The 21,023-nt window shown below is 42.8% G+C and overlaps 1 protein-coding gene across 1 annotated transcript in view; it reads left to right on the top strand.

Annotated features, from left to right (window-relative positions):
* Positions 1-21,023, top strand: part of epha4b (eph receptor A4b) — an 81,468-nt gene that overhangs the window by 6,040 nt on the left and 54,405 nt on the right. The window contains exons 2-5 of the mRNA XM_076098096.1: positions 10,199-10,263; positions 15,885-16,085; positions 17,765-17,872; positions 18,506-18,857. Coding sequence (XP_075954211.1) covers positions 10,199-10,263; positions 15,885-16,085; positions 17,765-17,872; positions 18,506-18,857 — 726 coding nt within the window. The remainder of the gene's footprint in view (positions 1-10,198; positions 10,264-15,884; positions 16,086-17,764; positions 17,873-18,505; positions 18,858-21,023) is intronic.

Genomic DNA, 21,023 nt, shown 5'->3' with positions numbered 1-21,023 from the left:
TGTGAAAGGCTGCATTAGCCAGCTTTACAAACAAACAGCAGAGGATTTGGGTCAGCCGTAGATATAGTATGTTTGCTGACCAGCGCTCCAACATTTTCTCTGCTGATTAACTGTGAAGGTTTTATAAAGTCAAAATATCGGCGAACTTGGGAGCTGGAAATTAACTGCCAAATCTATTATTCATACAGCTTTTTCTTGATTTCTTTACAGAAAAGATCATAGATGTGAAAATCAGTGCACATATTCAATCAGCACATTCTGAAAATCTGTCAAATAGATTCATATAGCCAAGTACCGCTGTGAAGTACAGCACCAGTAGTGACTGAAAAAAACCAACAACATTGGTCACTTGTTCAAAGCCTTAAAAAAAAACTTTGTTGAAGTTTTCCTTTTTTTATTGGTATTATTTTGTGTTTATTATTTTGTGTTTGGAACTTCTTGTGCATATTTGTGCCGCTTCTCGGATGCCTTCCTGCAAGTTACAAATGCTAATCGTTTTGTCGTTGGTGGACCCCGCTTGCTGATTATTCTAGACAGTCGTCTCCAGACACCAGGAGAGCTTACTATGCTATCGATGCATGGATATTGTCTGAAACCACGAGTCCAATAGTAAACTGACAACATACAGGGCCCAGCTCACAGACGATTCTCTGTGCGTTTGGGCTGTTTTGGTGGCATATTCCCCTTAGGAATTTCCCTGCAGTACATCCCCTCCCCCCCCCCCCCCCAAGTCCATTTTAGCTTCAGGGTTTTGTTAGTTGTGCGTGTTCTGTCTCTCTGTTTACCACTTGATGGTGTCCGCATCAGTGCAAATTAGTTTAATGTTGGATTTGACGGAGGCAGCAGGGCAGACAGGCAATCACTGTAGGCGTGTGTGTATATGTCATACGGGTGTGTACTAACAGTGGCAACATGTCTAAGCACACATTTATCTGACATGAGATTTCCTAACCGTCTCCACTGCTGTGGCTCACCCCTGAGATTCTAGGCCAATTTACCCTCCTGTGACCAACCACTGTGTGACAGCTGCGTGTGTGTGTGTGTGTGTGTGTGTGTGTGTGTGTGTGTGCTCTTGTCCCATCAGGAGGAATGTCAACAAAGCACGAAAAACGTTAAGAAAAGGCCAAAAATGAGAAGGACACACTCTTGAAGAGGGATAATTTAGAGATGAACAGAATTAGCTGTCATCTCTCGCCCCTCGTTCACTCCTCACAAGCTATTTGAACCCAGTTCTTGAAATGAATGGTGGGATGCGTCAGAGTTTGAGCAGAGGTGAGCGGAGGTGTATGCGTCTGTGGTTGTTTTTGAATCCTCAAGGTCTCTAGTGTGTGTGTGCATCGTTATGGTTGTGTGTGGATTGTGTTTGTTGCTCTTTGCCCTTGATAAGTTGTTGGCATACTGGTAGAAGAAGCTTATTAAAAAAAAACAATGTCTTGATCTGACTGGGTGTCACAGTTCAACACTGTAAGCGTTCAACCATCACGCCTTTCACACGCACACACACACACACACACACACACACACACACACTCCAGAGCCTCTTCAAGCGACAAACTAGGGCAGTGCTCCTGTCATAGTCTGTCAGAATGGCATCTATTCTGTTCTGCTGGTGCTGCGCAGTGTAGATGAAATAGCAGAGTAGGCTAATGTACTTACCACAGTGGAAGGGGGAGGCAGGTCCAAAAATGCAAGCTCAACGAGGTACAGTTCGTCACATACATGAATATTTTCACAAACATTTTCATCTTTGCACACCATCTGCCTTTTGGGTTGCCAGGGTTTCAAGGCTTTGGAGAAGGTTTTCAATAAACCATGTGCATCCCTTTTAGGAATCACTTTACTACAGCAGCGGCCTTGAAAAAGAGATTCTAACATCACTTTTTTTTTTACCCATTTGTGACTGCAGTGTAGAAGACGTGTTATGGCTGTTGTCTTGACTTGTTCTTTACTGAAAGTGGGCTCTTTGTGATCGATTTCTGCTGTCTTATTGAGGGAAGTAATAGCATTTGATGAACGATGTGGATGTGTTATCCTGTTTATCTTGTTTATTTTCCTTAAAAAGCTTTGCTTGGTAAATGTGAATATGCTTCCTCTTTGTATCAGTGTATTGCACACAATATATGATAAAAACAAAGTGAATTTGTCTCGAATCTTTACTTGTTTTGACATGAAGGATTTGATTAAAGCCGACTTGATTTGATCGTCGTAAACTCTCTCGCCAATGTGTCAAAACTCGAGAGCAAATCCATCAATCCGTTCAAACATTTATCAGCTTTGTTTTGCGATTTAAAGGGTAAATGATTATCATTATCATTTTGATCCATTTTTCTATCAACTCATGATTCAAACACCCAACTACTATTTAGCCATGCATGTAATAGCTAATTGAATTTCATGGGTGTGTTTCACAGACTCAGCTTCTTACCTTCACTGATCTGCTCTTGTCTATCACTCATTTGTGAAGCTATAGGCCGCTGTTCAGTTATCCATACTGTTCAGTCCAACCCAATTTGAATTTGTGTTTGTCGAAGTGTGGAGGATCAACATTACATTTCTATGAACAGAATAGGAAGTTAGAAAGCAGGGGTAATTGAACTGAATCAAAGAAGAATTAGGATTAGAACGTCATTTAAATACATTGAATTATTCATAGACACATTCAGTTTGCAGACAGCTATCACACTCAAAAGAAGAATAACATTTTCCCTTTTAAATCATTCTAGATCCCATCTCAGCCCGCCCCAAAACTCTCATTAAAAAATGAAATGAAAAATATCGCAGATTGTGATATGCCTGCTTTAGGGAAAACACATCCCACGCGCGCAAACAGCACATTACAGAGTCTGAAAATCGAATGTGTGAATACAGTTTTGCTGTTAAATTTCTCACATTTGAACTCCACCTTGATGCAGGCTTGTGAGAATAACTGTACAGCACTCTGTAAAAGGAGTTCAAATAAAGCTTCAAATTCAGGGTGTAAAAGGACGGCTGAACCAGTTATAATTCCAAACACTTCAAACCTTTGATACATGGAATAAGTTCATCGGCGCAGACTTTTAATACAAATATACCTTTACCAACAGGGGTGTCACGATTTTGATTCCAAGTCAAAAATCGATTGCGATTGTTTTTCTCTCTCCAGCATCGCCTATTTGCTCTTTAAAGATGATACAGCGTCGTTTATGGGTATAGCCTGCAGCTGCACGTTTTGAGACACCATGGCCACTGCCAGAAACAACAGAACTCCTGCTTCCATCAAGTCACCATTGTGCCTACAGTTTGCCTTCCTCTTGAGTTATGTAAACACAACACATTGCTGACCGAAAATACAGTTTGTAGGCTGCAGAAGATTTAGAGAACATATTTTACATTTGCTATCAAACTGAAAGGATGTAGGAATTACCCATAATAAGTCTTTTCCCATTACATTTGTTTTTATTTGCATGTACCCTAAATGAAATACGGGCAATTTGCCTTTTCCTGTAAGATACATGCAAGGTGCAAGATAGTTCCCCTGACAGGATGCATTCATGTATTCAATATTTCCGCCACACAGAACAATGTCTTAAGGGGGGAAAAGATAACGGAAAGCAAAAGTCACCGGTGATAAGGATAGGAAGGATAAAAAGTAACATATAGCTTTAATAAAATGGCACAAATGGAGGACGAGAGAGAAAAAACGAAGGGAGAAATGACTGATTGAGAGCCTCTGGTGGTTTGTGGATGAGCGGAGAGAGGACTGATGAAAAGACAGCGAGCGAGAAGGAGTAGCAGTTATGGTACGACGCCAGTTTGTTCCTAAAGTTCAGCTCTCACCTCTTCCCACTCCTTCATCCCGCTCTCCGTTGGCCCGTTAGTTGCCCTGACAACACTCTCAATCGTTGAACTGCACTCTCAGTGGAGTGGAAGCAGGGGAAGGTCTGTGGTGTGTGTGTGGCGGCACTCATACTGAGATAGTGTGTGTGTGTGCGTGTACTTGTACTTGTGTTCAGTTGTATAACTGTTTTATTTATTGCATCTGGGTGTATTTGAGTACAGTAAGTTATCCCAGTATATGGAGCAAGCTGCAAATACTTCTTGCAATACTAGAGCATGTACTTGAATTGTATTGTGTTTTTTCAATGCAATGTATTTCTGATGAACTGATTTTAATTGTTCAACATTTTGGGGAATACACTTATTTGCTATCTCGCCAAGTGTTAGATGAGAAGATCGATACCACTCTCGTGGCTTTACACTATGAAGCTATCGCCAGCAGCCACTTAGCTTAGCATAAAGACTGGAAACAAAGTAACAGCTAGCCTGCCTCTGTCTAAAGGTAACAAAATCCACCTACACAATGAAAGCTTACTAATTAGTACGTCTTGTCTTGTTTGTTTCATTTATACAAAAAGCCGACAGACCCGGGCTAGCTATTCTGTTGCTTTTTGTTTTGCTAAGCTAAACTGTTGCTGGCGATAGCTTCATATTTGGGGTACAGACGATCGTGTTATCGATCTGCTCATCGAACTTGCAGCAAAAAAACCAAATACCTGTATCTCCCAAAATATTGAAAATTTCCTTTAGTAATGAACGAAATATTGGAAATTTGTGTGCATCATTTTAGGATGCACACTGCACACTTTGTCTTTAAGAGTAGTATAACTTTAATGTTGCATAGATACATTATTTGGTACTGAAGAGGAATGAGCAGCATCTTATTTGCGTTTTCCTCCTCTCTTTCTATTACCGGAAGATTTTCTGCCACAAGAGCATCTTGATTGCAGTAGACTGCAGTTGTCAGCATTTTCTTGCAGCAGGAAACATAACGTTTGGGGATGTGTGGGGACATGAAACCTGGGTGAAAATTGCTTTAAGCTGATGAACAAAAACAATGAGGCTTACATGTATCAGCATGTTGAATGTCGTGTCAGCAAGCCCCCCCCCCCTTCGTTATATCTCAGGTCTACCGCTGTAATATTTTGTGTTCTGAGCTGAAAAGGTCTTATGAGCTCATTATGTAGTCGCATATTGTCCTCTATATTGAGTCTGTGGTGGTCTTATTGAGCAGTCTTTCTCTTTGTGGCACTGGCACAATCCTAAGGTGTGTGTGTGTGTGTATGTGTGTGTGTGTAAGCATCCTGGTCTCTTTGTGCGGCAGTCTGGCTGTTGGCAGCATCGTTTAATTCTTGGCAGGTGGATCACAGCTTCTTGCAGCTCAGCTGAAGCGGTGGATACCGACCAGAGAGAGAGAGTGGCAGAGAGACATAAACAAACAGAGAAGAAGCAAGTAAAAGAGACGGACGGACAGAGAGAGAGAGAGAGAGAGAGAGAGAGAGAGAGACCCCAGAGCAAGGAAACAGGAGTGAGAAGACACCAAGAGAAAGAGATTGAAAATGTTTGGGGTTTTCTACCCACGGTTCTATAAGTACGTGCATTTTTCAGCATTTGTACAGGAATTTACAAATTCACACCCTCCTCCTCCTCCTCCTCCTCCTCCTCCTCTTTCACTCCCAGAATCTAAACCTCACAGTTCAGTGCTGAAAATCAATAAGACAGCATGTCTCTCTGTAATCGAACAACTCGCACAGTAATCAGGTCACATGTACATGTGTATGGATCTGTGCATTTATGCCGTGTGATGAAAGCATGGGAAATATTAGGGGTGTGTGTGTCCCTGAGTGAATTTGCTTGAGTGGAAGTGCTATTTTCAGGCAGAAGAAAAGATGTGATGATAGATAGATTTTTGTTTTCATCATGTCAGTGAGAGCTCAAATTTGGAAGTTGCTCCACTGTGGGTATGATACGTCACGTTTAGCAGCTTGTAAACCTGGAGATTGTGTGTGAAAATGTGTGTGCGTGTGTGTGTGTGTGTGTAAAAGCGAGAGGGACTGGTCATGAGATCGAACATGAGCCTGGCCTGAGTGATTGACTGATGAGCTTGGTGTTTTTATTCTGGGCCGAAGCAGGCCTGCCCAAGGCTTAGATTTCACACACACACACACACACAGAAACACAATTAGGCAGTTCCCTGGAGAAAGAGAAGAGAGAGAGAGGGAGACACAGTGGAAGCGTTTAGAGATGGATGGAAAGATCAATAAGAGGTGTGGCTTTGTTTTTGTTTGTGGAAGAAAAAAATACATATTTTCATAATTTCTTTGTTTTCTCCTCATCTTTGACACACAAACACACACAGGTACACACACACATATGTACTGTATATGCACACTGGGCTGTTTCAGCAGACAGGAAGCTCCAGCGAATACATAATTGATGAGTCCAGTCATTGATTACAAGTGATAAGTGGTATGGACAGGAGGTGTGAGGAGAAGAGGAAAAGTGTCGATGTGTAGGTTAATGTATGTGTGTCTTTTCCCAATGGGCTGCAAAATGGGCACACACCAGTTTCTGCATGATGGGTGACTCCAGACACAAAAAAGTTTCTTAAATCAGATTTTTTCTTCTTGCTTACTGTACCTGTAGAAGTTTGCCTTTCTAGTCACGCAGATAGTTTTGATTTTCTTTTCTTCGTTTTTGAGATATGTCTCAGAAGCAGGAGGAGTCGAGGAGAAATGGCAGTGCGTACAGATCCAGCTGTAAAAAAAGCAAATTGATCTTTTTGTGAAGGAAAGGCTAAATAGTGAGCCTTTTATGTATGATTTGTATCATGAAGTAGGATACATTTCTCTTCATCATAAGTTGTAAGTGCTGTTTGATATTATTTAAAAACCTTGCGTTGCATTACGGCTCCAAAATGAAACAGTGAACGACTCATTTTACTCAAGGTGAAAGCTGTGTGCAAATGCAAGTCACAGTGGAGAGACAAAGACATGGAGAGAGAGAGAGAGAGAGAGAGAGAGAGAGAGACGGTAGCTGAGGATTGAGAAGTAAACAGTTCACGCACTTCACTACATGAACTGTATCTGAAAATTGGGTGTATGAGTGAAAGAAAATACCTTTAAATATTTAAAAAATTGAATGTTAACAAGCTGAGGTGGAGGAAATACTCAGATCTCTACTTAAGTGAACGTGTAATACTACAGTGTATGTAAAGTCAAATTCCTGCATGAAAAATATTACTCAAGTAAAGGTACAAAAATATTATTATCAAAGTATACTTAAAGACACAAAAGTAGAAGTACTCACTATGCAGATCAACATACATTACAATATTATTGTATTATAGTTATTGATGCATAAACGTGTTCATCATTTTAATGTAGCTAAAGTTTTAATGCCTGTTTACTGCTGGGTAGTTTAATTTATACTAATATATCATCATTTCATAGTTTATTTTGATAATCTGAAACTGTTACTAAATCTGTCAGATAAATGTAGTGCAGTAAAAAGTACAATATTTCCCTCTAAGGTGTAGTGGAGTGGAAGTGTAAAGCATAAAATGGAAATACGCAAGTACAAGTACTCTAACATTACACTTAAGTACAATAATGTACATAGTTACATGCCCCCTGTTTCGATAAAATCGAAAGTAAACAGTTTTAGAGGTACAAACTCACACACTAACCTGCCAGAATGAAAAAAGAAATTGTGTTATACATATTTATTTCCGTATAGCTACAAACAGCGTATGAACAGTCTGAACATCTTTAAATTGGCAGTTTGGAGTGAATAAAAAAATAAAGTGCCAATAAAGAGTTGAACATTCACATCTTTACGCCACAGGTTATTCCACAGAACGACTATGTTAATAGGGGCAATTTCTTCAGTAGAAAATAGTTCCAATGTGTATATAATCAGGACACTGTTTCTGAAACTCTGATGCTGTATTTAAATGGAAAAAAAAACATAAAAAAAACATCACTCCGGAAAGTGAGAAAATATGTTTTTGTAATTTGAGTGAACCAAACCTTTAATATATCAAGGTTGCTCTCAGTTACAATGCCTGGGAAACACATGAAGGCATTGCAGTCAGTGAGTCACAGAGGATGACGTTGGTATAACTGTATGCAAAACAGTTTCCACGAACCTTGCTGATGGGTAGCTCTCATCTCTGAGTGTTTGAGAATGTGTGTGTGTGTGTGTGCCTCTCCGGTGAGTCCTGAAATCACATATCATTATACTATTATGTCTAATTTCTGTGCGCCACTCACATGCCCATGAGGGAAGCAGTCTTCCTGAATACGCACATGGGCTGCAGGCTGCTTCTGACCTTTTGCTGCTCAGCACCTCTCCTCCACTCTTCCTGTCTCATCCCTCTCATTTAATCTATCTCACTCTCCCTCTCTCACCTGGGCAGTGCTGTGCAGCCTCTCTCGCTCTGCTTCATTATACTGTGCGCACTGCTTTCTCTGTAGCTGGTTTCTCATGCAGACGCTGCTGTGTGCGCACACACGCACATGTACACTCGCTAATACAGCATGACATGCCTCCCTGCTGTCAGGGTGTGCTGAGCTGAGGAGAACGGCTGGGATTCAGTGAGGGCTGATGAACAGCATGGGTGCGAGAGGAAGAGAGGGAGGGGAAGAGATAGGGGAAAAAAGGTTGGACCAATTTTACAGTGCCTTTGTTATACCTGCAGGCAGGATTGATGCACAGAGGGGCTCGTAAACAGGCAATCCTCTTCAATTCAGTGATTAGTCTCATTTGCATTCAGGCAGGCAAACTCTGTTTTCTTTTTACTTTTGAATAGTTTGAGGTCACTGCTTATGAAAACAGGAGGGAATACGAAAGCATGTTGCTTTAAAGTGATGCCGTCAGTTTGAAATTGCGTCAGGTCAGCGACTCACCCGTCTGATCTTGGACCTGTGGATTGAAAGCATAGGTTCAAAGATGTTGATAGAGGGAAGATAACCTGAAAAAGCCACAATGTGAGAGATTGTAAGAGAGAGAGAAAGAGAAAAGCAGCAGTCTCTGCAGATGGATACTGATTAAATATTGATGGTCAGCGGTGTTGAAGGCCTGATTAGGACCTGACTGAGCCAAGCCATAACAAGAGCGCTTGCACGTGCACACACACACGCACGCACGCACACACACACACACACACAGGTGGAGAACCTTGCTCCAGAATCCGAGCAGGTTTTCATTATGCCTCACGCTGGTCAACCTGCCACCTTCCTCTCTTCCCTTTTCATTCTCACCTTCCTGCATCCTTCCTCCGGTCACACAGAGATCACACACAGGAAACAACATGTGCAAATCTACGTTGACGCTACTGTTGCACATCATAGACAGCGATACTCCAACACAATCTTTTTTAGTATGAAAGTTATATTATTCAGTCCTTTTTAGGCTTGAACGGGTTTGGTTCACCCAAATGAGAAAAACCCATATATTATCACTCATCTATTGTGTTTTCCAGCCACGGAGACACTTCCAGTTTTATGTGCCGAGGTTTTGAGATATACATCTCTAATGTCGGAACAATCCACAGGCCATGTTGTCAACAGCATTTATAGAGACTATTACTCCGAGAGTCGAGTGTTCACAGAGAGGTCTGTGGATTTTACAGAGTAAACAGAGCAAGTTTTGTTCTTTGAGCACCACAAATAGAATTAAATACACCTCTATTGTATTTGGGTGGCAGCCATTTTAGAAACGAGTACCTTTAAAAGTTCTGTATGCATCGGGGAAGTGAGAAAATGTCCTTTGAAGGAAAACAGGGATTGTGACGAGGTTGGATTCAAAGAATTCATAGTGGATTCAAACAGTGACTAAATGTTTTAAACTAGTGAAAAGTTGAATGAAAAAATGTGGCAAAAACGTGACTGTTTGTAACTGAGAGCACAGATGGGCAAAGTAGATATTTATACTTTGCATATGGACCACAGTCTCCTCTCTCGGTGAACACGAGCCATTTACCACCGTTTTTCAAAGCCTACAGGCCGAGTGGTCGATACTCAAAAAGAAGATTTTTTTTCACTAGACTATCTAAAACGTACATGTAACTGGAAAATATACCCTTGCCTATGCTCTGTACATTGATGTTGTTGCACTGACTGACTTTGTGTACCCTTGAACCAGCACAACCACAGTAATCTTAACATTTAAATGATAGGTTTACCACTGCTTGTGATCCCACAGCTGTTGTACTCCAACACAACAAAGGGCACCCTTGTACAACATTTCTTGGATCGCCCCACTGTACTGTATGTGTAAAGCATCATCATTGTTTTAAGGAAATGGGGACTGAGAAATACAAAGTACAGTTTTTTATAGTATGTGTGTGTTAACATGTTTGCTCTCCGTTTTCTTGCAGTTACGTTGCTGGACTCCATGTCAGCCTTGGCTGACCTGGGCTGGGAGGCTTACCCTAATGAGGGGGTGAGTATGTGCAGCCGAACACACTCACACACTTAAAATCATCCTCTCTTTATGGCGGAGCTGGCACCAAAAGTAAAAAAAATCTGATCACAACTAGCGGCTTTGTTTTGACATGTGTTATTTTCAGGGAACAAGCAGGGGCTCTAGCAGGAGCAGCAGGGCTGGAGTGTGTGTTTTAGAGAGCACTGGGTTCTTGAGCACTCCTTGCTAAATCGGGAGTCTGCAGGGGGAATTTACAAATTATTTCCACTGCGCTGAAAACGCTGTGGCACTGGAGCCTCCATTTATTACGGGTTGCCTTTTTTTTCGGGATGGTGTAAAGCGACGGAGTGGAGGGGTAAATATTCTGACGTGAGAGGAGACGTGTACATGTTTGTGTTATTTGCGCGCGCGTGTGTGTGTATGTGTGTGTGTGTGTGTGTGTGTGGGAGGGGGTTATGTAACTGGCCTTTTGCAGGTATAGGCACCAAGGGAGTCTGGAGTGCAGCCACCATGCATCAGAAATGACAACAGAGAAGTGAGAGGAGAGGAAGAGTGCGAGAGGGCCGAGAGGAAAAACGTCGCAGTGCATTGAATGAAGAAATAAGAGTGGGTTCTGTATGTCACTCTAGTGCGGGAGCTGTTGAATGGCGCTGAATTAATTCTATTTCCCCTTGAGAGACACTTCCTCTCCACTATTCAGCGTCAGTGTGTTAAATCGCAGGATGCCACACGCGGTTTCATGGTTGTGCGCCGCGGAGAGGCAGCTGAAGTGAGCAGAGCTAAGCAAGGTTGTTTTCTCAAGCAATCAAGGGTTTCAGGTTCACTTTGTTGGAATGCTCTGATTGTGGGTCCTTATTGTGGATGTTTGTGTATCTTTCTCTTTTTTTCACAGAGGTTCTTATAGAAGAACAGAATGTGTCCCATCTGTGGCCAAAAGATTCAATCTAGTTCTGAAACCCAAAGAGTGCACAAGTTACTTTTATTGAAGATACGGTTCAGTTTGGGGTGGCTTAGTCATAGCCCCGGAAAAGCACATGTGTTTTTAGTTTATCCTGGAAGAAATGTGTTGGCTGGAAAGTAAAATATATATAATAAACTCTATCCTGTGTATCTTATTTCATGAGCTGTCAACATAGTGGGGATCTGACACCTCCTCCCTGAATGTGTACAGAAACTGAGAGGAAATGGGCATCCACACAACTCCTCTCTCAAATAAATACAACAAACAGATCCTTTATACGACCGAACCGTTGTGAAAACAAAATGTGTTTTCAATTCTTTACTTTGGGGTCAGCCACAAGCGTTATCCGCTGTTTCATCTGACCAAGGATTTATTAAATTGGTTAAAACTGGTAAACACTTTTGGCCCATGAATAAGATGTTATCTTCCTCCTGGATGAATGTGATCCTCCTCTCTTTTCAGTCCACTCATTGCAGTCCAAAAGGCTAAATTGGCTGCGTCTGCTTCTTGCACAGTTTTCTTCCATTACCTATGACTGACATGAACTGAACTCTTGTTTCCCTTAAACGGCTGGAAGGCTCTGTCTGTTGTTTGTGGGTCTCTTAAGTTTTGAGCAAGGGCACGTTACGTCATCCTCTGCACATATTTCTGCCTGCTGACTGGCCTGACGTTTACTCTTCCTCCTGGTAGAGTATAGCCGGTGCCCTTCTGCAGAGGCTAGTCTCATGCTTTTATCGTGAAAAGGAAAGGTTGCCGAGTTAGAAGTGAGAAAAACAGGTCTACGCAACAAGATAAGACATTTTCTGTGCAAAGGTGCCCCCCCTTCACATCGTAATCATATATAAAGAATAAAATATTATTACTACCGGTTCTAGTATTACGGTGTACTGTAGTTCTGCCTGTGGTTGTCCAAGTGGTGTTGCCGTACCCCAGCAGAATCTGTTGAATTTAGTGTTGTCATTACATAAATGTACCATAAACTGGTGCATCAATTTTGCAATGAAACCTAAGCCCTTGTTCTGCGCTATATGGTCAGCAGAACAGTTCTAAATACTGCAAGGAGAAACCGGTAGAAGCAGTGAGCTGTTTGATGAAGAGCCGAGGATGACAAGCTCTCACTGCGGTTTGTGAAAACACATCGACAATATGCCATGAAATTTCTCTGCTCGGCAAGACCATCCCAACCTGTGGTGAAAAAAAAGCATTACGGGATAATTCTTGCGAGATGGAGTTGGGCTTTGTGAAGCTAAATGCTTCTTGCCGAAGACAACTTCTACTTGCCGTTCCTGGGCAGACATCATGATTCAAAACTTTAAATGTAACTCCTGTTATCCCACAACACAATCCAGCAAATTGCTAGTTAAATCTAACCTGGTGGCATACATCATGAAAATCAGTATAGATACTAGCGGAGGCTACGGTCATGTATGATGAGGTAAGGATTTATATCATAGAAATGGAGCAGAGAAGGGGACAGAGAGTGATATGAGAGTGACAGACTGAGAGAAGAAAGGTGCCAGGGCTGTGAGAAGGTCCTATGTTTCATAACAGGGGGATTATCTAGTTGACCTTTGAACTTTAAACCTGGGGATTGGTCTCAACAAGAGGCAATTCCCACCAATCTGAGACCACTGTCCACCTGAATTAGTCCAAAACCACACTTGACCCCTGCAGGTCAAGCTTAATCCAAGCCGTGCAGGGCCGGATGTGCCTGAGACTGCGTGGAGCGAAACACTTCTGTCACCAGGCAGGGGTGTTCCTTGTGAGGGACACGAAACAGATACGTCTTAATGATGTTTGAAAATTGAGGGGCCCCACAGCATCGCTACTCCCCCAGAGGCTCCTTGCCCCCTCTCCCCCTCCCCCCCCCCCCATCCTTCCTCTTTCTTCATCTTCCATCTCTGTTTTTCCCTCCCCTCTCCACCTCTTTCCCCCTCCTCACTAAGCCAGAGCTTGTTGCAGAGTTTGGGGGCCAATTACGTCCTCGTAGGTGTACCCATCAGATGATTGCAGAAGGAGGGATATTATGTTAAGCTGGTGAATGGTTGAACTTAAACCCTGATCCGACATCTCTGCTTCACTTCAAAGCAATCAAGCGGGCTCTGCACTGATTGGCGAAGGTGATTGAGGGTTCAGGGAGGAGGGTTTCATTCTGAATGTTAATTAGTGTTCAGGCTGGACCAACACTTTGTGTGTGTGTGTGTGTGTGTGTGTGTGTGTGTGTTTAGAGTCAGAAAGAAAGGGAGCTTAAACTCTTCAGCCTAACCAAACATTTGGTGCATCGTTAGCAAATTAAGGGGCGTGCAGGTCGTTTTCATGTTCCGAAACACACCTGTGCTTTACACCAGGCAAATGTGACAATGAACAGACTCGCCAACTAGGGAAATAAGTCGCTCACCAGGAAGTGGCAGTAATCCAGCCACTCCAAACTCTGCCTACAAAGAAATAAACAAAGACATCATAAAGCTCTCTTTATCCCTCAATGACTATTCCCATAAATGCTTTAATCACCACTCCCTGGGGACTCAGCTTTATGTGTGTGTGTGTGTGTGTGTGTGTGTGAGTGGGTGTGTGTGACCGTCCTGTGATGTCCGACTGGTCTCAGTTCTGCACAGATGGGTCTATTTAGCTGCCAGGCGCGCCTGTAAATTACCAGCATTCATTCCTCTCTCTCTCTCTCTCTCTTTCTTTCTCCCTCCGTCTTGTGTGTTGTTATTTTAATTGAATAGAGCTCTTGGTTGTTGTATGCACATAATGTCGAGCAACACTCCAGTGATACGTCCTTTATATATGTAATTTTAAAACTCTGAACTGGCTGTCAGCGACATTTGTGTCAGCTGAATGCAGCAGCTCAAACAATCTTCTACCTCCTCTTCCTCTTCCTCTTCTTCTTCTCCTCCTCACATTTCTTCCCTCTCTCTCTGTTCCTGCAGTTGAAGGACTGTTGGGTCAGGATCAAGAGAGACACGGTTTTGTTGGAGCTCCAATTCATACACAGTAGACGACCCAGCGGAGGCTGTGGGGGATTAAAAGCATCTGAGTGTGCGAAAAAGAGAGAGCTGGAGAGAGTGTGCGAGTCTATGTGAGAATGTGTGTGCTTTTTTATGTGGATCTGTTTTAGCGTTCAGGACTTGGAGGTGAAATGCGTCAAGCTTTTGCCGGGTTGTTGTTGCCGTCACATTAGATTAACCTCAAGAATCCAACCTTAGCTTGGACGACTCCACTTGTCTGAAAGTTTCTCTCTTTTTTTTCTCTTTATTCTTTGCCTTCTCAGTTCATCTACCCTTGGACTTACATTTGAATTTAAAAGCACGTTAGGGATGACAGGTAGTTAGCCCCATGGGTCGTGGAGTACATGTGAGTGTGTGTACCATGTATGTATGTATCGGGGTCTGTGTTTACACGGTTGGACTACTGTAAGGTGATATGTGCTCATCACTGTGGAGCTTACAGCTTCAGCCTGAAGACGATGACAGGAGCTCAGAACAAAGATGGTGGTCCTCTTATCCCTCACCACAAACTAGGACTCATCCAGTTTGTGTGTGTGTGTGTGGGTCCAAGAAAATTCAGTTAGCCTCCCCTTTACTGGATCAGATATCTTGAGACACTGAAACCACATTGGTTTATTTTCATTTTTCTTTAATAAGGAATAGAAATGTTCTTTCTCTTCGTGTGTGTGTGTGTGTGTGTGTGTGTGTGTGATGATATATATATATATATATGTTAGTGTGTGCCTGTCTATGTGTGTGCGTGTGTGTAGATAGAAATGTTTTCCTGCTCATGCGAGAAGTGTTCTCAATTACTGCTTTAGTCAGAAGTGGAAACAGATGGTAGCAGATGACGGGAGACAAAGTAGCTCTGTCTTACCTACTCCCTCTCGCTTCCTCTTGCTCTCTCTCTGTGTCTCTCACACACACACACACACACACTCCTACCTCTTGAGCGCTAAATCTCGCATTTACTTTAGAAAAACACGCTCACTCTGTGCACACGTGCAGCAGTGGACAAAGACAGTCCTTCAGTCATCTTGACACAGATCATCACTCATGTTCACCCAGACATAAAAACAGAACGCGCAGGCTTAGCGTCGGTTTGCATCGAAATCACAGTTCATTGAACTTGGGCCCAGTTTCCCATAAAGCAATCACTGGGAATGAGATCTCCTTTGTCTATTGACTGGCGATGAAATAAGACGATCTCACAGCTGAGTGGTGCTGTTGTCAAGCCGGCCCTGTGCTGCTGAATGTCACTCTACCACTTTGATTTGAAATGTGTGCTTTAGTTGACGGGGATTTCCTCGTCAACTCAAGCACTCCTCAAGCACTCACTTCTTCTGTTTGGAACTCTCCTTTCCTTTCTCCCTCTTCTCCTCCGGCTCGCCTATTTCTCCCCATTCCACTCTTTCCTTGACTTCTCCTCCCCCTCATACTTAAATCACTTTCCCTCAAATCCCTCCCAATGTTTCACTATTTGTTTAGCTCCTACCTTCCTTCTTTCTTTTTTCCATCATCCCATTTCTTTATTTTGCTCTCTACTGAAAAACAATTGTCATCTTCTAAATGTGGAAGTCCAATCACAAAATTTCATGTAAAATAAACATCTCTCTCTTTTATCTGGGAGACCCACTTTGCTCCCCCCCTCCCTCTCTCTCTCTAAACCTCCTCTTTCTCATCCTCAGTGGGAGGAGATCAGTGTGATGGATGAGAGGAACACCCCAATGAGGACCTACCAGGTGTGTAGCGTCATGGAGGCCAACCAGAACAACTGGCTGAGGACGCGTCACATCAGCCGAGAAGGAGCGCAGCGCGTCCACATTGAGATCAAGTTCACCCTGAGGGACTGTAACAGCCTGCCCGGGGTCCCCGGTACCTGCAAGGAGGTCTGCATCCCTTCATACACACACACACACACACACACACACACACACACACACACACACACACACACATAATAATACACATGCAAGCTTTTGAACACACAAGCAGTATGGTGGCAGCTGTCCAACGTCCTTGCATCGGGTTTGTGTGTGTTTGAGCTCTCCTTGTTGTATTTGTGCTGCTTATTTGTTCACTCTTGGTGAGCAAGACATTGCATTTTAACAAGATCCATGGGTGCTGGTGTGTGCACTCTGAATTTCTTTTGGAAGGAAGCAGTACAAATAAATAAATAAATAAAGACTCATTCCTGCTTTGGAGATCAATAGCACAGGATTTTGTTTGATTTGGAACATGGAGACATTGTTTGAAGTCTGGGTTTCTCTCAGATCTCAATCCCTTCTGCATTGCTACAAAATGTTCTCTGACTACGCAGTGCTCTTAGCCTTTTGGATAGAATTGAGTTATGTAATCTGTATTTCTTATATCCTTCACTTCTCAAATACTTATATTGTATTCGTCATGAAAATGGTTTAATCACAAATTGGAACCCATTTACCCCTCAGCACACACAATCGACACTTTGTTTAGTGTGCACAGCTAATCAAATGAATCAGCGAATTAACTTCAATAACACTTCTCTGCATTTTCAATTAAATCTGCCCGATCTCCATATTTGATCTGATACAATTATGCTGTATTGTTTGCTTTTGCTGCTTCCTTTTACTGCGGCAGAAAATCTAGACACTCGAGATAGCAAAAAAACAACAAACAACATTTAAGTATGAGAAGCAAGCAGGAGCAAAGTGATGAAATGTATAAATTAATTTACTTTTTGTTCTTAGACAAGGTTGAACATGTATTGCTTGAGGCCAGTTTACACAATTATGTATTAAATAAAAATGAATTCAGTGTTGGGGAAGGATTTGTGTCCTCACACTTCACAAAATATTGGATTATTTTATTATCACAGCATGGCTTTATACATGTCAATATACAGTATATAGGGCCAGTCAAAAGGTGGTCGCTTTTGTGTTTACTATAATTACTTTGTATGAAATCAATGCTTATTCAGCACATTATACTACATGGCACTGCAGAGCAGCAAAAAAGGCTGATGATTTTTTTTCATCCAACACTCACTAAACACAAACACAGATGGAAGTTCACGTTCATGGCTGATGAATAGATAAACAGACAAAAGGAGGGGAAAGAACGACATGAGAGAATAGCTGCCAAATGAAACAGACAACGCTCTCGAGGCTTCTTTTGTGGCTCTTCGTATATTTTAACTTCTAATATATATTTTTTTTACTGTCCCCCGTTCTCTCATATCAGCCCGATATCACTGCTCCTCTGTATTCATTTCGCTCCACTTTGTCTGCCCTCTGCACCCTCTTCACTCTCATTACATCTCCAGAATGAGTAGCGGAGATAATACGAGACAGTACAGAGCTGCACTTTCATGAAACTGCAGTGTTGCTGACCGGCCATCGAGACAGATGGACTGAGATTTGAAGAGAAGCAGCAGAATAGCTGCAGAGCTATGGGAGCCTTGTTAAAATGTCACACTGGATGGACTTACTTGTATCTATCTCGTTTTATTGCATGTTTTTTTTTCTTCTGTTTTGTCTGTTAAGTTCAATTTCTAGAGTTTGTAAAGTGATGCCTGTTTCTCTTGCAGACATTCAACATGTACTACTACGAGTCCAACAATGCCAACTTGTGGTTCATCAAGGAAAGCCAGTATGTGAAGATCGATACAATTGCTGCAGATGAGAGTTTTACACAGGTATGGACACACACACACACACACACACACACACACACACACACATACTGTGTATACAACATAAAATAGGGAGTTGCAAAATACACAATAATGCAACAATTAAGTAAATATTTCCATCACTATCACTAAAATGAAAGAGACCAGTTCTGACATCTGCCTAATGTCTTGCTTGTCTCTTATCAGGATTTTCACTTTCTGTAAAACTTGCTTTACTCTCCCATTTCTTTAAAAAGCAAAAAAAAAAAAAAAGTGACAAAAATGGATCAAAGTGTTTCCCATTGCATCTGTTTGCTGGCCATCTCTTCGACAGTGTTTTCTATACTGATTTCAGCATTAAGCTCAGTCTGTATGTGGCCATCTGATTCTCTCATAGAAGAGATTAAAAAAAGAGATATTGACCATTTGCTACAGAAATCTGGGTTTGAATGTGTGTAGTATATAATCTCGTCCCATCTGCTTGTCAAATTGACAGGGTTTTGAGGACTTCATTATTTCTGCCTTGCATTCCCTGAGTTCCAGGCAGCAGCATTATACTGCGTGGATTACTTTTGGACTGAAAACAAAATGCTCTGATTGAAGTTGAATGCTCCCATTAAAATGAACCAACGCATGTGAAATGTTCTTCGTCCACAGGTGGACGTCGGAGACCGCGTCATGAAGCTGAACACGGAGGTGCGCGACATCAGCAACCTGAGCAAAAAGGGTTTCTATCTGGCCTTCCAGGACCTCGGCGCCTGTATCGCTCTGGTCTCAGTCAGGGTCTTCTACAAGAAGTGTCCCCTCACTGTGCTCAACCTGGCCCAATTCCCCGACACAATAACGGGCGGAGACACGGCGCTGGTGGAGGTCCACGGTGCGTGCGTGAACGCCTCCGAGGAGTTTGAGGCTCCGAAGATGTACTGCAGTGCAGACGGAGGCTGGCTGGTTCCCATCGGGAGGTGTGTGTGCAAACCGGGCTTCGAGGAGAACAAGGACGTCTGCCAGCGTGAGTGGGGGGTCTGAGGGCGTGTGTGGGATGCATTTGTAACTCCGTGTGTGTGTGTGTGTGTGTGTGTGCGCGTGTATCTCTCTGTATGCACGGGCCTCATCAAGGTTGGCCTTCTGATATGAAAGCAACTTGAGAGCAGTGACAAGTGAGATTCCTCAACAGCTTACAAAAGTGCCACAATTTAAATGAAACGCAGCAATCATATCCATTCTGCTCTCTCAAGACGTGAATATGTGATGTGTAAATAATAATAACGACTACGTGTGTGCCCTTGTGTCTTTGCCGAACGAGTATGTGCAGAAACATTTCAGCACTCTTTTGCTTGTGTGTGTGTGTGTGTGTGTGTCAGCGTGGATGTCATTGCTCCGAGTAACAGCTGCCAACATTGTGAAGTCAGTTCTTGCAGAGAGCAGGTTACTGTAGGAGTTGTTTAAGGCATCTCCTCTTCTTTTTTTTATTTTTTAGTGTGTGTCTGTCAGAGCTGAATATCTAATTCCCCCCGCAGAGTAGAGGAGCGTGGTATGAGTGTGCGTGCGTGTGTGTGTGTGTGTGTGTGTGTGTGTGTGAAAGTGCTTATTGATGTGTGTTTGTTTTGAAGGAGAGGAAAAGGTATATGCAGATTATTGAATCGTAAGACTCCACAGATGCCACGTGCAGTATGTGGTGCATCTGTATGTGTGTGCATACTGAGTGCGCATGCATTTGAGTGTGCAAGCTGCATTAGACTCGCGCCGTCACCTGTCCCCACGGGCTCGCTTCCTCCCCGAAAAGGAAAATAGATTCATAGATATTCATCACTGCAAACTTGGAAAATCGGTGCACATAACACAATTTCAGTTGTTTTGGAGGAGCAGCAGCCAAGACGCCCAGAAAACCTGGCAGTTTGGGCCTTAGAGACAAGTGAGTAGGAACAGAAGCTGTACTCTGGTGCTTGCAGACTGGTAATGTGCACAGATTGTGGCAGACGTCTGGCTGCATCTCAATCGTGAAATACTTAGCTGCATGCGTGTCTTGTAAAAAATGACACGTTGAGGTGAATTCACTGTCAAACTATTTCCCTACCTATCTATGCTATCTACGGTCTATGTCACATTCCCCGTACTGAAACTTTATTTAAATTCAGTCTGGCGGTTGACCTCAGTGATCTCCATGACCTCATCAGTCTGCTCCCGAGTCTTATCCCTCCGCAGAGAATAAATAGATCAAGGTCAGCACGTTTAACAAGCTGGCTTTAACTCATTAACTGCATGTGTGTGTGTGTGTTAAGTGAATGTGTGCTGTAGACGTGTGTTGTTTCCCTTTGACAGTCTGAGGTCAGAGGCCAGGAAATATATACGTGTCCCTCGTCTAAGAAGTTATGGTCAATACAGATGTGCATGCGTGTGTCTTTGTATTTTTGGAGGCAAAACAGGTGTCTGCTGTCCGCAACACTGGAGACTAAGCCAGGTCTTTCGTTTCCGTTCATTTCAAGGCATATTTCGTGGCGTAGCAAATATTCTGGAAACAATCAAATAGCATTTTCCAACAGATTTTAATTCCTTCGTGGTGAATTTAAACCTCTCCGCCGCAGGGTTGTCTGCTCCACCTACTCAGTATTAGGAAAAAACGTTTTTGTGGAATCTCGGGCAGGATTTGCATAGCAATGAAATTTCCTCCTCATACTGCAGGAGAATTTGCTGTTCCACGTACGCCAGTCTAACACATCTCGTGTTTGTTTGCCGCCCGTGAGACAATGCCAAAAAAGAACACCTTGGAAAACAGCTTTCTTTCATCCAAATGGCGTTGGTGCCGATTGCTGTTTCGCCCGCCAAGTGCCTGTATTCGGTGTTTCCTTCCCTCGTCAAAATTTCACTTAGCCGGCTAATGTAACTGCATCTGTAATCAGCCTGCTTTTAGCAATGACATGGGAGGACACAGAGAAGTACAACAACCCTGCGCGTTGCGCTTTAATGTGTCCCTGAGAGAACAAGGGCCAGGCTTTTAAAGAGTCCTCTCGGCGCTGCAAACAAAAGGTTCCTGCCCTGACACAGTCTGTGGGCCTTCCATAGGGACGACACACTCCGCTAATGCATTTAAATCACCCTCTCTCGTTCGCCGTCACACAAAGAGAGGAATGGGTGAGAGCTGGGGAAAGGACGGGAGGGGCATTTGTAATTATCTTCA

The sequence above is a fragment of the Anarhichas minor genome, unplaced genomic scaffold, assembly GCF_050575085.1.
Source record: "Anarhichas minor isolate MPS153535 unplaced genomic scaffold, ASM5057508v1 ptg000024l, whole genome shotgun sequence".
NCBI lineage: Eukaryota > Metazoa > Chordata > Actinopteri > Perciformes > Anarhichadidae > Anarhichas > Anarhichas minor.
This window is presented reverse-complemented; position numbering and strand designations above follow the sequence as displayed.